At 42.1% G+C, this 18,473-nt stretch overlaps 1 protein-coding gene across 9 annotated transcripts in view; it reads right to left on the minus strand.

The window, feature by feature from the left end:
• Positions 1-8,124: 8,124 nt before the first annotated feature.
• The window catches only part of cntrob (centrobin, centrosomal BRCA2 interacting protein), a 30,667-nt gene continuing 20,318 nt past the window's right edge, over positions 8,125-18,473 (minus strand). For 6 of the 9 annotated variants that reach the window (XM_042069423.1, XM_042069422.1, XM_042069420.1 and 3 more), the window contains 9 exons: positions 17,114-17,247; positions 14,201-14,326; positions 13,969-14,116; positions 13,639-13,756; positions 13,393-13,551; positions 10,065-10,816; positions 9,673-9,851; positions 9,288-9,363; positions 8,125-8,497 (listed from right to left, as the gene is read on the minus strand). In XM_042069423.1, coding sequence (XP_041925357.1) covers positions 8,360-8,497; positions 9,288-9,363; positions 9,673-9,851; positions 10,065-10,816; positions 13,393-13,551; positions 13,639-13,756; positions 13,969-14,116; positions 14,201-14,326; positions 17,114-17,247 — 1,830 coding nt within the window. In that variant the 3' untranslated portion in view covers positions 8,125-8,359. The remainder of the gene's footprint in view (positions 8,498-9,287; positions 9,364-9,672; positions 9,852-10,064; positions 10,817-13,392; positions 13,552-13,638; positions 13,757-13,968; positions 14,117-14,200; positions 14,327-17,113; positions 17,248-18,473) is intronic. The other 3 variants (XM_042069418.1, XM_042069416.1, XM_042069421.1) reach the window with 3 other exon arrangements.

The raw sequence follows: 18,473 nt of genomic DNA on the forward strand, positions 1-18,473 counted from the left end.
TAAATTCCACACAAACGAAAGCACAACAAAACAGCTGGAAAAAAACAGATAACAACACGAGGGCCAATAAAAGCACAATGAGATATTATACAGCAGTTATTTTTAAGACATGGGACCAACTGTGGGGCCCTCAGTTTTAACAATTAACATTGTATTGACATTGAAATGTTATGAATATCATTAAAGAAATGCCAGTAACAAAATTATCCTTATAATCAGTATTTGTAATTTTATAATCAAATTTGTGATACCTAGTGTCTTCTCTAACAACTAACACAGTGTTTTTGTTTTTATTCTGGTGTCTGTTGGCAGCTAACATCAACAGAAAACACAAAATGATTGCTACACCTTTTGATAAAGTTGACTGATACACTTTTTTGCCTAATTTCGGAAATCTCTCAGATGTCCACTTCATCAGATTGTTATCTATAACTTAAAAATCAAATATTTAAAAGATATGTTCACCACTATTTTTGTTACAATGCAGTAACTAATTCAAGGTATACCCAAGTTACCACCGTAAGACATGCATCAGCTCCGAAAATGTCAACTCCATCAGACTAACATTTTGTTCATTTATTATTGTTATTTCATATTTTGTCAATGAACTGTAAGTCATGAGCACATTTAAGTCTCCAAACAAAAGTATGGGTTTAAAAATGACTGGGAACAGAAATAGCTAAAAGGGATGAATTGATAAGAAATTGGAATAAAAAATTGTGAGGTAGTATAAAAATGTAGGCTCTGTTGATTAGTATGCTGAATATATACATGCAGTGTAATTCCTACAAAGTTCCAATTTTGCACTATGCCCCATATCTCAATTGGATATGTACAAAAAAAGGGAAAGGATGATAAGGAAAGGACCTGGTTGCAGTTCAGTTCAGGTAGCACAAGTCAGGGTGAGGCAAAGGATCTGGTAAATATTCATAGCAGGCTCAGGCCACCATTACACATAATGCGTGCGCGCGCGCACACACACACACACACACACACACACACACACACACACACACACACACACAGGGAGCAACGCACAGCTAGTGAGGCCATCACTACTAACAGATGTAGAGCAGTTAATAAGCTCCAACACAGATCCTTAACCATCAATAAGCTCATTAAGAAAGAGAGCAAGGGATGGAGGACTGGAGAGAAGGAGAGACAGAGCAAGAGAGAGGGAAAGGTATAGTTGAGCTGGATATATTGGAGGCCCCCTTGTCCGCCTGTTTTCTGAAGCTGTATTTTTCTCTTTTTCCTTTCAATGCCTTGCCTTAACTGCTCTCTCACTCATCCCCAGCTCTATACCCATTCTATCTCCTCTCCTCCTCGCAGGGGTCCAGAAAGAGAAACTCTGCTTGTATCCTAATCTCCTCAAAGACCATCTGCACTGTAGATTATCCATGATGAGGGAGATGATAACAGAAGGAGAGACAGAAGGAGACACACAGGGACGGACAGAGAGAGAGAGAGAGAAATGAAGAGATGAAAAGACAGAGCAATGTGTGAAATTGAAAATATGCAAATATTGTAATTGGAAAATAAGAAATAACTTGGGGATAGTAAATATGTATATGTGTTGCTGAGTAGTATTTAGTAGACACTTTTATCCAAAGTGATTTGCAACAGTCTGTTTATATGACACTTCAACAGAACACTCAAATACCACATTCCACATGCTTTAGGGCCTTGGTGAGTACGGTCTCTCTACATGCAACCTGTCCACAAGTACAGACAGGGATGGATGGAAAAAGGTGCAACGGATACATATGTCAATGTGTTAATGCTCCTTATTACACGGCTCTTCAGAGTGCTGCAGAAAGTTCCATTTACATGAAGGGCCTTCCCAACGTTCGGAGGTGACCACTGTCAATGGCTAGCCTGAGTGTTCCCATGCTGCCTTGCGCGCGATTTGATTCACGCTGCTAAGGCAGCCTGGAGACCATGGAGCAAATTTTCGCCTGAGATAGGGGACCAATCACAGAACAAGGGGGAAAGCAAGACAATGATGAGCTATGCACAGACGCATTTGATAGACATCCGTGGCACCCAATAAACGGATCTGGGCAATTTTTTCAAATACGAGAAAATTAACGTTTGGTTCCCAGACCACGTCTCATTGAGAAGTGGTGGCGCTAGCCAGGCTAGTCAATGGCAATGGGTTTTGTGCTTTTGATTCACGTCTTTCATATCATTCCGCAAGAAGTCTGTTTGCTTATTGCAATGGAATTTCATTGAAAGGTAAAGTCAGCTAGTAAGACGTTGCCACGTAACACCTGAAACTGTCAAATTCTGTATGTGAACTATTTATTTGATTCGTTTTGACAAGTAGCCGTATAATAAACGGGATAATGTACTGTCCACTGGTAATTATCGGAAATCATGGAATTTACGGAATAGCTGTGCTATAGCATGTGCTTATAGGTGAAAGAGAGAGAGTGTGTGTGTGTGTGTTGAGAGGACATAGGCCTATGGATCACAGCAGGCATTCATTTGGCAAATTAAAGGAGGAAGGCAACATGATGGCTGATTTGTTTGCGTTGCACTCTGTGCATGCAAAAATGCGTTATATAAATAAAAGTAACTTGACTAAACTAAAGATGGTGGCCCTGAGTCAGCCAAATTCTTTCACACACACACACTCCTGGCAAGGCCATGTCCTTATGCAAAAACGTTACCCCACCTGACTACACTACACTCACACTATTTCAACACATCTTTTAGAACTTCACAGAGCTCATGAATTAAGTTTGTAAACTCTATACAGATGGAGGTTAGGGAATATGGTGAGCATGAACATGCACACACAAACACACAACCTAATGAATAGTAACATTTCGAGTACTACAGATCTAAACCTACCTGATGTAGAGTATGTGTGCCCCACGGATACTGAATGCATAATCTTGCACTTTACTCTACCTGTTGCACTACAGGAACTCTGCAGAGAAGATAGCAGAGCTATCCAGCATACACCTGAATTTCCCTTTGGGGATCAATATAGTATCTATCTATCTATCTATCTATCTATCTATCTATCTATCTACATTCTCCTCTGACACATAAACACATGAAAATGTAATAGCTAACCAACAATGCCTACCATGACAAACAACATATAGCACAACACCATCCAATATGACACTGTACATTCCCTCATATCACTGGACAGGGTTGGTCTGCTCTGCTGCAATAGCTCATCAGCAGTTATGAAGCTACCCTACCTTAGACTTGTGATTCAGCTCCTTCTTCCCCACAATACTCTTATCAGATAGCCTTGTTCAAACAAATACATTCGTCTCTGTGTAGTGGAGTATGGTGTGAACAGTTCAGCAAAAGGCTTTGCAGAGACCTAGGAGGCAAGTTTAATGCAGTGGTGCATATGCAATACTCCAACTTTTGGAAGTCTTCAAACACATCTACAAAGAATAAGCCTCACAGGCAAGCAAAGCTAAAAAGCAAAGACTACCTTCAATAAAATGCAGTTAAGTGCACCTGTTGTAAGTGTGTGTATGTGTGTGTGAGAGAGAGAGAGAGAGAGAGGAGAAAGAGGGGGCAATAAAGATATTTAAAGTTTACATTACATTACATTAAATGAAGAATTTAAAGGGTTTTCTCACCTGCCAGCTATAGGTCAACTCTCAGCAGCATGCCATCGCCTCCAATTGCTGAATATGCGGTGATTGACAGCAGACCTTTCAGAATGTTAGAACAGACCTTATGCCATGAGATGAAACATTCCAGAAAAATCTCATAGGAAAATAGAAAAATGAAGAAGCAATAATTATTGGCAGACCTTCTCCCCTCATAATCCAGATCTGATAATCTCCTTTGGGAGTCTCTCTTTTTCTATTCCCAGGTGGAGTGGTAATCCAGAATGCAGGTTCAAAAGAAGAAGTTAAAAAAAAAAAATAAAAAAAAAAGTCATAGTTCACCACAAATAAATCCAAGTGGGCCTACATTCTTTTTTTTTTCTGCTACCATTCATGGAGTGACTGAGGGAAGTGGAATGTGGGGATATGTGAGGGTCGGGGCGGCACTAAAACTAACTTGAATAGCTTTAGTGCAAAGATCAGGATCAAGGTTTTAAGCTTCTCACCTCAGTGGAATTACAGAGGCAGAGGATAGGATAAGAGATTGAGAGAGGTAGAGGGAAGGTGCAAAGGGAGAGGGAGAAAGAGAGACAGAGTGTATGTGTGTGTGTGTGTGAGAGAAAGAGAGAGAGAGAGAGCACATGGAGAGACGGGCTATAATAAGTCTCCTGGCTGTAATCCATGGCCAGTATAACCTCCCTGTCATACGGCTTTGGTGTTTTTTATACATCTATTCAAATACTAAATGTCCTCACATCAACTTTCCATTTCAATGATCCTTCTTAGCAGCTGATGCTCTTCTGTGTTCTATTAAGTATCCCTTGACCCGTCATACATTAGTGGAGTCTTCACTTGGATATTTATTTAGAGAGGGATTCAGAGTAGGTCATCTTTTAACCCTTGTAAGGTGTTCATATTTTTGTTACACAGCTAAATGTTCCCGGGTCTGGTGGACCCACCACATTATTAGGCTTTTAAATCAATACAGTCATAACAATTTCTGTAAAAATACTTAACAGATGTTTACTTGCTCAATTCCCAGTGATATAGACATCATTTATGGTTTATATTTGCCATTTACCCGTGAGAAATGATCATTTTCATTTTTTTGTGAGAAAATTAGGAAATTCCATTTTAAAAAATGTAAAAAAAAAAAATAGAAACAAGATTTTTGATCATTATTGGTGCTTATTTCTTAGAACTTCATCAGAACAGGTGAAAGTGCTTGAAATGTAACAATTTTGTAACTTTGTGTGGGAATAGCAGGTGCAGAAAGACAACATTTCCACACACAGACACCTACACTAAAGGCTGAGCTACACCAGGCGCGTAACTGAAGCGTTCCGTTCGCGTTGCGTCTGCTGCAACAATTAGCTTCCATTATAAATCAATGGAAGTAGCTATACCAGACGTGACAGTGGGGCGTACGTTCGAAAAAAATAGACCATTCATCTAAAATGGATTTTACGTGTCACGAACGGAACGCTTCACACATACATACAGACGCACACACACAGACACATACACAGCAGGACCAGTTAGGAGGACACAGTTAAGGTACAGTTGTGTGCAGAATAATAGCAGTGTGATTTAAAAAATTGAACAAAGCTGAAAATCCTTAGTCGACCAACTGGCACCCGTGAACAGGTATTCCAGCCCAGGACTATTGAACTACATTCCACAATTCCTCTGCATTTCTGGGTTTTGCATGTGTATGTGGGTCGTTGGACAAACTGTCTGCGGCCCCCATGCACTGAATTTAAGCCACAGCACACTGTGAAGACAGTAAAGCATGGTGGTGCACAATTCATGTTATGGGGATGTTTCTCATACTGTGGTGTTGGACCTGTTTATCGCACACCAGAGATCATAAATCAGTTTCAATACATCAAAATACTGTATTTGAAGAGGTCATGTTGTCTTATGCTGAAGAGGAAATGCCTTTGAAATGGGTGTTTAAACAAGACAATGACCCAAAACACACCAGTAAGCGAGCAAAGTCTTGGTTCCAGACTAACGATTGACGATCCCCAGACCTTAATCCTATAGAAAACTTGTGGGGTGACATCAAAAATGCCGTTTCTGAAAACCCAGAAATGCAGAGGAATTGTGGAATCTAGTTCAATCGTCCTGGGCTAAAGTAAACACATGTTTTAGTTTATACAGTAAATGTTTTGAGTTTTAAAGAAAAATGCAAACACTGCTATGTTTTGAACAGCCTAACATTCCCTTTTCTTCACTTTCTATAAAAGTATAACACAAACTTGATCAATTTTGGTCATGTTTTGATTCGAAATTGAACGTGCAGTGTTCCCAATGCATTGATATTATGGAATTAACTGGAATTAACAGCTATTCTAAGGATTTTAAGCTTTAAAAAAAAAAAAAAACACCCTGCTATTATTCTGCACACAACTGTACATAACTTAGCACCTACAATTATTACACTCGGGTCCAGTAGACCCAAAACACCTCCTATGCAATAGTTGTACAGCGGGGAAAATAAGTATTGAACACGTCAAAAATATTTTCAGTAAATATACTTCCAGTGAGGCTATTCACATGAAATTTTCACCGGACATTAGTATTAACTTAGGTAATCCACACATGTATAAAAATCCAAACATTAATGTCTAAAAGTAGAGTTATGAGTAAAAAAGTGGAATGGCACAGGGAAAAAGTATTGAACACGCTAAGAAAAAGCAGTACACAAAGGCAAGGAATGGCAAGGAACAAACTGGAATTTATAAGTAATAAGAGAAATTATCCCTCCTATCTGTGCAAATTGATATAAGCTGGGTTAGTACATACTGGTGGGCAATAAAAAGGTTTTTTGTTACCAAGGTGTCACACAAGAAACATTTCATGATGCGTAAAAGCAAAGAGCTCTTCCAAGACCTTTGCAACCTTATTGTTGCAAAACAACAATAGATGGAACTGTCAATCAATGGAACTGGTTACAGATGCACTTCAAAACTTCAGAATCATCCAGCAAGCATTATTGGAGCCATTATCTGCAAGTGGAAGGAACATCACTGCATCATCAACTGGCCATGCACAGGATCTCCTAGCAAGATTTCTGACCAGGAAGTCAGAAGGATAGTCAGAAGAGTAGCCCAAGAGCCAAGGGCCACCCGGAGAAAGCTCCAGAAAGACTTGGCGGCAGCAGGTACAATTGTTACAGAGAAAATCATAGGTAATGCATTCCACCGCCATGGCCTCTATGCACGCTCATCCCGCATGACTCTATTGCTGAAGAAAAACATGTCAAAGCTTGTTGAAAGTTTGCTACACAACATTTGGACAACCCTATGAAATGCTGAGAGAATGTATTCTGGTCAGGCAAGAGCAAATATTGATCTTTTTGGATGTCATACTACACACCATATTTGGAGGAGAAATGGCACTGTGCAACACCCTAAAAATATCCTATCAACAGTGGGGTTTGGAGGTGGTGGCATCATGGTGTGGGCTGTTTTCCATCTCATGGTACTAGCAGACTTCATACAGTTGAAGGAATGATGCATGGAGTCATTTTGTTCCTGGAGAATCTTTACATCCACCAGGATGATGAGGATGAGACATGGCTAGACCTTCAGCAGGACAAGTATCCAAACCATTCAGCAAAGGAAGAGGCCCTGACTTCAATCCAATTGAACAGTTTTGGAAGTTCAGGATTCACAAGAGGGACCCCTGAAATCTTCAATATTAAATGACTATCTGTTTAAAATAATGGGCCAAACACACACCAGAATAATGTGACTAATTAGTTTCGTCAAACAGGAAATGCCTTGAAGCTGTCATTACGAATAAAGGCTTTTCCACAAAGTATTTAAGAAATTTCAGCAGGCGTGTTCAATACTTTTTTCCTGTATCATTCCACTTTATTACACATAACTCTACCTATGGACTTTAATGTTTGGATTTTTTGGAGGCCTTGACTGGAGTTAAGCATGCTTTGTATATCAAATCCATCATGACCCGATTTACCCTATCCAGCAGGTCTCAGGTCAGCTCTTTGCCTCTGATGAAAATTTAGGCAAATTGGCAAAGATTTGTAAAAGCACTCAGTATTACAATGTAACAACTATATGTAGGTACCCACAAATACATTATGCAAGTACAATGATAGTACATGTTGTTACACAGATTGTACCATTGTACCTAATTAGGTAAGTACACTGTAACAGCGACACATTAAAATAAAGTGTTACCCAATCAATCAATCAAACAAACTCACTTTGAGGTGAATATCTCCTCAGACTAGTCTAGACTAATTACCAGTGTAGTGGTTTGGTTAAAAACATATTTTCAGTGAACTGTGGAATGTCATGAGATCGATGGATAACGTGGCAACTCTAACTAGAACAAATTGTGTCCACTTGAACGACTCTGAAATGTTTATGTCTGAATATCAAAATCCTTCAAAAGGAATTAAGTTCAGCGGCTGAAGGCTTAGCCAAACTGAGTAAACGAATTCAGCAAATATACTTTACACACTTCCCCAACAAAGAAAACACAAATGGATCAAAAGTATTAAAAACAACAACCGTCATTTAATAAAAGTCTGAACACTTAATTTAAAAACACATTGAACAAGACTAGGACGATCAGTAGTCTGTTTCTTGGTTTTGTGGTCAACTGACTTTTCATCATTGATCATCATCTAAAAACAGGTTGTACCATATGACCACACACACACACACACACACACACACACACACACACACACACACACTCTCTCTCGCTCTTCTTATTCTCATTCTCCTTCATCTCCATGCGGTGACCTTCGTTGACCCTGTCCTGTTCCCTTGGCCTAGTCCGGCCTTGCGTACTCGGTTGACCATGGTTTGCTGTGGTTGCCGCGGGGCTGTGACTGGACAGGGCTGTGGTGGCTCTGCCTCCTGCTTTCAAACAGAACAGAGAGCAGTTATCCAGCAATAGGACCCAAATTAGACTGCTTTTAACAACCTACTATAATATGCTGCTGATGCTTTTTTTTTTTTTAACTGCAAAAGGTAGAAGAGGCTTTGACACCTCATAAGAAGGGTTCAGCGTGGAGAGCCGTGAAGACCGGAACAGGCATTTACAACGAAAAGGCTATGAGCTATTTTGTAAAAGCATATAGGTAAGGATAAGGATATATACTCTTTTGATCCCGTGAGGGAAATTTGGTCTCTGCATTTAACCCAATCTGTGAATTAGTGAAACACACACAGCACACAGTGTACACACAGTGAGGTGAAGCACACACTAATCCCGGCGCAGTGAGCTGCCTGCATCAACAGCGGCGCTGGGGGAGCAGTGAGTGGTTAGGTGCCTTGCTCAAGGGCACTTCAGCCGTGGCTACTGGTCGGGGCTCGAACCGGCAACCCTCCGGTTACCAGTTCAGAGTGCTAACCAGTAGGCCACGGCTGGTTAGCACTCTTACAACCGGTCTTATAACCGCTCTGATTAATGTCTTAATGTAATTTATAAATTGTTGTAATCCTGCTATTGTAAATGTTGTACTTCCCACATTACAGTATATTAGTCCACACTGGTTGTCACAAATATATTAACATGCATACACCTATAAACGAGTAAGAGCTGTGATGTGTTAATTGCATTAGAATGCTCTATTTGTTTCTGCTGTATGTAATATCCTGCAGTGTGTTGCAGCAGACTCAAGTAAGTGGTCTCCTACGCTGTCCTCACCTCACTCTTCTCCAGCTTGCTAAGCTTCTGGTCCAGGTTACTTTGGACGGCAGCCATGTTCTTCTCATACTCAGTCCTGGCACGACGGACAGAGGACACAGAAATAAACTATTTACTATTATAACTAATTATTACTTTATAATCTGGATTGTTAGCCTACTACATTAACCATGAAAGTAACAAGCATAACAAACAGAAACACATGTAAATCATAGAAGAAACTACAGACAAAACTATAAGAGACACACAGGCACATTCACACACAAGTCATGCAAGCCAAACACACATAAATGCAATAAACGGCACACACAGAAGTATACCCAAGGTATCCACGCCCAAATCACTATCTGTCTGTCTGTGTGTCTGTCCGTCACACACTCCCCACCTGAGCAGGTTGTTGTAGAGCTGCTGAATGTGCTGCATGGTCTGGGTGTTGGCCTGGGGCTGCTTGAGCAGCTGGCTCAGTGGGTCTGAATGTGGGCTTCCCGCTGGCCCTCTGGCGCTCTGGGACAGGGCCGCCACCTGCGCATCAAGGAACGGCTCACCAGGGGAACAGTCCAAAAGCTGAGGGGAGAGTGTGAAGGTGTGTGTGAATTTGTAAGAATAACGGCTAATCCTGGACACAAGACATATACAAGTTCTTCCATTGCCATTACCACTACCAATGGTAGAATGTAACACTTACCACTGATATACATTTCTTTGGATTGAAGCATCTCTTTGGTTAGAAATGTGCAAACTCTTGTAAAACAATGGAGTGTGTGTGTGAAATCTCACCTTGGTGATATAGTACTGGAGCTCACTATGTCTCTCTTGCCCCAATGATGACGACCCCTCCACAGTTTTTACTTTCAGGGGCGGGCTGTGGTGTTTAACTGGAGGTCCTCTATCCAAATCACTGCTGTACACCTCCGAGCTGAAGCTACTGTGATTGGCTCGTTGTTCAGGGGAGGAGGAGCTAACCTCTGCCTGGCTGAGGCTCTGGTTGCTGGTATGGAGGCGACTGGAGCTCTGACTGGCACTGTGACCCCTGAAGTGACTGGGAGGCTGATGTGGCCTTGAGCCATGGTCGCTGTGCTGGCCCTGGACTGCACGCTCAGGCCCATCCTGGCTGGACGGTTGAGATTTCGGTCTAGTTTTCTGGGCCAGGGTGTGACCCATGCTCTCTGCCTCAGCCAAGTTCTGGAACTGACCTGAGCTCTGGAAATGACTCGATGCCTGACTTGAGGTGGGGAACTGAGTTGTGGTCTGGAGCTGGCTCAAGTTCTGGAACTGATTTGAGTTGTGGAACTGATTGGATGTGTGGAACTGTCTTAAGCTCTTGAACTGGCTTGGGCTCTGGAAAGGGTCTGGGTGGAGCATCTCACTTGTGCTATGAATGTGACTCTGCTGCTCCCGCTGCTGCTGCCTGTTGTTCATCTCTTTCTCTGCAGTGTCTGTTCTCTCCTGTCCTCCCTTCCCTGTCCTCCCTCTATCCCCCTCTTCACCTCGCACTTTCTCCCAGAGGTCCAGATCACAGTTGCCAAGCGCTGTCAACACACACACAGACACACATTTGTGCATGTCAAAACAATGGACTCGTGGATAAGTGAAATAGCATATACTGTTATATACCGTTAGCAACAGAATTATTCACACCTCTAGCAAATATTGATTTAATGTTAATCTGGTGACTGAAAATGACACTGCCACATGCCAAAAGGTTGTAAGACAATGTCGGAGAAACATGGAAAGTAAACAGTAACACCTAAGTAAGCGAGAACACTAAAACAAGGGGCTACATTAGGATTCTGGAGGAAAAGATCAGGCAGTGTGCCGAGAGACCTGCCCCAATAGGCAGCGTTATACCATTAAACCACACAATGATCCAAAACATTCAGCCAAACAAGGCAAAACCTGGTTAACAGAAAACAATATCAACATTTTAGGGTGGCCCACCCAGAGTCTGGACCAGACCTCAATCCACCAAAAAGTGAGCACAAGGCCAGAGTGATGGCAAATAATCGTTCTTGCCGCAAAACCTAGATTGCTGCTAAAAAGGTCCAGTCTAGAATCATTGTGGAGAGTGGAGACATGGAGAGGCTTGGTAGATATGATACGAACCATTTTGAGCTGTGAATGCAAATAAAGATGTTTCCACTGATTATTTAAAAAGGGTATGAATGATTTCTGACATGCCATTTTTCATAAAAACAAAAAAAAAAAAATGTTGATTCCATGTTTCTACCACATTGTCTTACAACCGTTAGCCATGTGGCAGTGTCATTTTCAGTCAGAACAAACATATTGGTCAAGAGAAAATCAACATCAAATCAATATTTGCCAGAGGTATGAATAATTTTGTTCCTAACTGTACACGCTACACCTGCAGAACATATTATGCAAGAAAACAAGAATACTACGGAGCTGACTTCTCCCTCCTAGGGCATGACTGTTACCTGGGCACTTTATGTGTGAGCATGTGTGTGAGTGTATCTATTTAAAGATAGCACTGCAACAGACTTACAAGGCAGCCAGGGGCAAATATATTTAGCCAGTCAAAGATTAAAGCAGTCTCTAATAAGCTCTTTGCCTCACACACACACACACACACCAAGTCAAGTCGTGAATCAGGAAAGATACATTTGCATCACATGTTTCCAGTTGTGTTTTTCTAAGCAGCATGTGTATGTTACATATTTACATGGCAAGGCATAGAGTGATTTGTGAATCTACAAATAGCAAATATGACCCTGCATCATGGATGTAAATATCTCCTGAGAGGATTTCACTGTGAGCAGATCAGAAAAGAGACTTAAGATTTCAGCGCTCACTCGTGTGTGCCTGCGCATGCGCTCACAAATAAACACCCACACCCACACACACACACACACACTACAGCTGAGCTGCTCAAGTGTTTATTTCATAGGGCTGCACAATTTGGAACAAAATATCCAATTGTGATTTTCTGACAGATATTGCGATTTGATTTTCTCTGTAATTATGGAAGGTCTAGCTTCGGTTCACTATTCCAAATTTCACTTTAAGTTGGGTCACTTGTGTTTGGTGAGCACGAGAAGCATGAGAAGCACAGCACTCCTGTTTAGTGAGCTTCATTGTCTCTAACACAAGGAGGATGACAGGAATATAAAAATCCTAGATGTGACATGATTAACCATTGGGAGAGAGTTTCAAGCTGCATGATTAATTGCCGACTTCGCATTAATTTAGTTGAAATTGTGATTTTGATAAAAAAATTAAAAAAAAATCAATTGTGCAGCCCTACTATCTCATAATAAAAAAATTCAAACCAAACTCATTTGACAGATGACAGATCAGATGAGATGATAAAGAGAAGCATGGGATTGGCTTTAAAGGATAATTCCGGTGTGATTTTGACCTAAAGTGTGTTGAAACATGATACCGAGTGTGAACGTATGTCTCATAGCTCACCTCGGCTTGTCCCCTGCACACAGAAATCTGGCGCTAGTTAGCCAATTCTACCAACACAGTGTTTCGTTGTGGTGCCTCGGGCATCGGCCTAGCCATGCAAATAAATCACTGTTTCACACCATTTACGAGGCTCAAAGTAGCTCCATACTTCATTGGTAGACTTCCGAAGGCCTTGACATTTAAAACGAGACATAGAGAACTTTGAAAAAGCACTGGTAGTTTATTTACAAGACGATTTATACAGGCAGTACCTTAAGGAATTTTACCGTTCGACGCCATCTTGAATTTAGTCACGATAAGTCGAGCGACGAGTACGAACAAACAGGTATGATAAGGGATCAGATTCCAAAAATAATTCCGTAGAAATGCATGGATTCCAGTTGCTGCTATTGGAAGCAACTGAATCCATGCATTTCCACTGAATTAGGTGATATTGACTTTAGGTCAATATCACACCGGAATTCTCCTTTAAGCTAGCATGCTACTGTGACAGAAGTAAAGCGAGAACCAGATTTTGTGGTGGGTAAAGGTGCTTATACACCTTATTTAGGGGGCCAACCAACATTCTCAGCCTGTAGCCAGCTGCAGATTTACCTTTTATACTATGTGTGTTATGTGTGTGTTATGTGTGTGTGTGTGTGTGTGTGTGTGTGTGATCGTGAGAGAGAGATACCTGTAAGGCCGGTCTCATCCAGCTGCGGTTCGAGGGGAGTGAAGATGTGACTGTGGTTAAAGACGGTATTATCAGACTCTCCTCCTCCTCCCATCTCTCGCTCTCCTCTCATCTCTCCATCTCTCTCTCTGGACAGATGGAGCACCACTGCCTGAGGGACTGTGAGAGACGGAAAGGATAGTCATGAGAGTGTTTTTTGTCTGCTACAAGTGTGTGTGTGTGTGTGTGATCTATATGGGTGTGTACCTGTTGAATGTGTGCTGTCTGTGTTGATTCGCTTGCAATTTGTTTTATTTTCTTCCACTGGAAAGTTATGGGTCCCAATACCTTCCCACCGACAGTGAGGCGAGAGGGGACCTTCCAACTGACACACACACACACACACACACACACACGGATGCAATGTTAAAGTCAATCTAAGTGCTCCACACAAAACCTGAGACATGAATACTGAAAATTCAACAGGTTACCAGGTCTATTCATAAACAGGGTCAGCAGAGCATTAACCTCATGGACCTAAATAATGAAGTCAATCAGTAATGAGGCTTTAGCCAAAGCTAAGCTGCTCTCTCATACCTGACCCTGGTTGGCCAACAACCTCAAAGCCTCAGTCCAATGGGAGCGCATCATGCCCTGCAGACGAGACACTAGCTCTGCCCTCTGATGCTCGAGCCTCCGCTTGCTGGTTGCCATGGAAACCAGCTGCTCCTGCATTACGGACAGTCTACATACACAGACCACAACATAAGAGTCAGGCACAGAAAACACATACACACAGAGCCTTGCAATGATACACACACACACTTACTTGCTATCGCACTGTTGTGTGAAGGCGTGCAGCTTGTCCTCACGCTCCTGCAGCTGGGCTCTGAACTCGGTCTGCTGGGCTGACATCTCCCTGTCGTGCCGACAACTTAGGTCCAGCAGCTGCTTTCTACACACACAAACAATCATATTCAACACACAGACAGTGGAAAAAGGCACAAAGTCTGTGCACTGGCTAGCAATGTTGGTTGATAAGGACATCATGGCAGATTGGTGTATGGATAGTGTGCGGGGGATTACGGTAAGTGAATCGCGTCATTTCCTGTTTGTATTGTCAGAGTGGCTGCTCTCACGCTAGCTTGCTCCCGTTTTCTCTCCACGTAATCCACTTAATTAGACTACACCTAGGTTTTATTTGCGTAAAAACTCCACTCTTAACCACTCGTGTAGCCAATTCACTTGTCTAATCTATCTTAAGGACGATGGCAGAGTCCTCTGTCGCCCCTGCCTCTCCTTCCGATTCTCTCTGTTGCCCGGCGTGTCACATGCTAGCTAACTCTTCAGCCTCCTTTAGTGGACATGCTACTTGTAATAAATGCAGACTAATAGCTAGCTTGGAGGCGAGGATAGGTGAACTAGAGAATCGCATCCACACACTGGATCAGATTAGCAAACAGCTAGTGGCAGAACCCCTGGTAAATTGTGTGGATGCACCAGCCGTCAGCACAGTTAGCACAACCATGACAGCCCCCTCGCAGCAAGGGGATAGCTCTTGGGTGACTGTTAGGGGAGCTAGACCCAAGCGAAAGCAGCGCGTTGGGCCTGTTTCGCCTGGATCTAAATCCAAACGAAGGAAGCCCACTGCTAACCACCAATCTATTCATGTTTCTAATAGATTTTCCCCCTTAACTAGCCCCGAGAAACCTGCTACTCTGGTCATTGCCGCTTCTACTATACGAAATGTGATGCTAGCGACTCCATCGGCCATAGTAAAATCGATATCTGGGGCCAGAGCTAACGACATCGAATCAAATTTGAAAGTGCTGGCTAAAGCTAATCGTAAATACTCGAAAATAGTCATCCACACCGGCACTAATGATATCCGATTGCGTCAATCGGAGATCACCAAACAAAACTTTATCTCCGTGTGCAGGTTCGCGCAACAGATGTCTGACTCTGTAACTTTCTCTGGACCCATACCTATTAAAAGAGGTGATGAAATGCTCAGCAGAATTTCAGACTTCAACCGATTGCTGTCAAAGTGGTGTGCCAAAAACAATGTGGGCTTCATAGATAACTTTAGCTCCTTCTGGGGGAAACCTGAACTGTTGAAAAGAGACGGTATCCATCCTACATGGGAGGGTACTGCCCTCCTTTCAAGGAACATAGACCGTCACCTAACCGAGGCTAGTTCCTGACGAACCAGAGATCCAGGAAGCAGAGATAATGTCTTACACAGATCTCTGCCGTCCTAACAGTCACCCAGGTATACAGGGCATACAAGGCCAAATAGAGAGGGTGTCTGTACCAAGACTGTCAACTCTTACTCGACCCACTAGGGGAATTATTCATAGCACTCTTATTATGATAAAAACTTCTTCGGTTAAGCAAATTCCTCCAAAAACGCAACTTACACTTGCTTTACTTAATATTCGATCACTATCAAATAAAACTGCCTTGGTTAATGAAATTATTACTGAAAATCATATAGATGTTATGTACCTTACTGAAACCTGGCTTAAACCAGATGAATACCTTCCATTTAATGCTATCGCGCACCTCTCCTCTGGAATAATCTTCCTTCCTCAATTCGACTAGCAGACACCCTCCCTATTTTTAAGTCTAGACTTAAAACATACCTCTTTACTGCCTCCCATAGTTAGGTATGGTGCGGTGTGGAACTTCACCCACCTCAGGGATTTTTGGAATGGACCACCCTGGACAAGTCCTCGTGTGACTGGCACCCCAGTCGCGTGTGCGATGGTGGTCACTGACCATACCTGCGCTGGTGCCGACTACCCCTCATCATGCCTTAGTTATGCTGCTATAGCATAGTGCGGTCATGGACTTTTCATGTGCCATGCCGTACAACCCCCCCCCTCTCCTCTTCTCTCCCTCTCTTGCCTATTCTCACTATGATCTACTGTAACAATATACAGTACCACTAATTACTTATTGGCATTAACCATTTTCAGTAATACTAACCCACTCTACATCTCTCTTTTTTTCCCCTTACTGTACCTCACTTGTGAGGTATATCATCACCAGTCATCAACCATCCATGTGTTGGCCCTCCTCTCACCCATCTCACCTGAAGTCCCATCCTCGACTGCCCTATTACTGTCCCCCTATCTGGATTCCTGGCCCGTACAGCCTAGCGACCAATCACCTGCCTATGACAATTCTGCCCGGATTCCTGGCCTTTCTGCCGACCCACCACATGCCCCATGACAACTCCCTTCCCCTGGACAAATCCAATGCTGGACTATTTGAAAATTCTGTCACTAAATCAGGATTAATGAATTATCAAACCAGATACGTAATCACCCCACCTCTTGTAACTTTCTGCTCAAGTGCTTTTTAACACCATGTCTTATTCTCTACACCTGACTATCATATGCATTTGTCATGTATACAGACCTTACTGTCCTGTATTGACCCTAGGCAGATGGGTCAGGCCCTTGAGTCGTGGATCTGCTCGAGGTTTCTTCCTATATGTATCTCCAATTCTAGGGAGTTTTTCCTCGCCCCTGTTACCCATGGGCCTCTCTCTTTCTTTTCTTTTTTTCTTTCCTTTTTCTCTGATTGCCTACATTCTGTAAAGCGCCATGATACATGTGTAATGTTTAAGCACAATAAATTGAATTGAATTGGTGTGTATGTCTGCAGTTCAAGTGTGTGTGTGTGTGTGTGTGTTTGTGTGTGTGTAAGTGTGTATGTGTGTGTAAGTACCTACCTATGTTGTTCTCGTAGCTTGGAGGTGCTGGTGGCATTCTCCTCTTGAATATGCACGAGTCTCTCAGTAACCTGCTGCTCCACCGACAGCTTCAGTTCCACCTCCAGCTGAGAACGCTCTGCTTCAAAACGAGCCTAACACAAACACCAAGTATTATTTTTTTTTCTTTCTTTTTAAAAAAAATTAAGTTTTGCCATATTATACAAATATTTACAAAACCCCACAAATCTTACATAATCCAAATGAGTGTAAAAGACGTGTAACATACAGTATAGAAAGACTATTTGACATACATAGACAGAGCTGGTGAACACCAAAAAATATAAAACATATAAAGACAGTATTTATGCTATAGGGGACAGTTTACAATGGGGGTGGAGGAGGTGTGTGTGTGTGTGTGTGTGTGTGTGTGTGTGTGTGTGTGAATAGGCATGTTTGTGTGTCCGTATGATGAGTGTTTCTTTGTTCTGAGTTGTGTTATGCTGTAAATATGACAGGGAGTGGGTAGGAAGTGGAAATATGGAAATTGAGGAGCAGGTGAAAGAGCCAATTATTTTCTTCTGACTGCTCTGGCCCTTACCGTGGCCTCACACACCAAGGGCCCTATCATGACAGTCAAAAGCGCATCGTCACTCGTCAGAAGCTTATTCAAATTTAGTAGGATGTGTCCAGTCCACATTGGGAGGGTTTTCGTTATCAAACATGGATCGCATGGCGCAACAAGGTGTTCCTAGGTTTTTTAATCAGTCATATGGGTGTGTTTGGGGCGTAACATCATTTAAACCAATGAGAATGACATCTGTCATTCCCTTTAACGGCGCAAAGCGCGATGTCAAATAAATGCATCGGTATTTTGACATTCAACGGCGCATTTGAAGGAGGCTGCTTGCGCGTCTTCAGCTGTGCTCCATACGTGTCTCTCGCCTCTCCCCTATCACTTTTAACCGTCATTACCAATTTGCAAATGACGGTGAATAACTTCTCATCATGAGATGTACAGTATTTCGTAATATCTTTATTCTAATTATGTTTCCAATATGTGTTGTAATACTGCAATTTGTAATGTTTTGCATGGACGTGCGCTGTTCGTTCATGAATGATAGAAGGATGGTGCGTGCATCTGCCAATATGACTGTTGACTAGGGCTGGGCGATATGGCTGAAAACTGTATCACGATATAAGTATTTCATATCGGTCGATATTGATAATTATTGATTTTTTAAAAATCTATTTCAGATAAGGACCAGAAGGGGAAAAAAAAGTTCAATTTAAACACTTTTATTTTAAACTTAACCTTCCTTTGATTTGAATCACCTCAGTTATCAATCAAAGCAAACAGGGCAAAGAAATAGCAACACAA

Source organism: Alosa sapidissima, chromosome 18 (genome assembly GCF_018492685.1).
Source record: "Alosa sapidissima isolate fAloSap1 chromosome 18, fAloSap1.pri, whole genome shotgun sequence".
NCBI lineage: Eukaryota > Metazoa > Chordata > Actinopteri > Clupeiformes > Clupeidae > Alosa > Alosa sapidissima.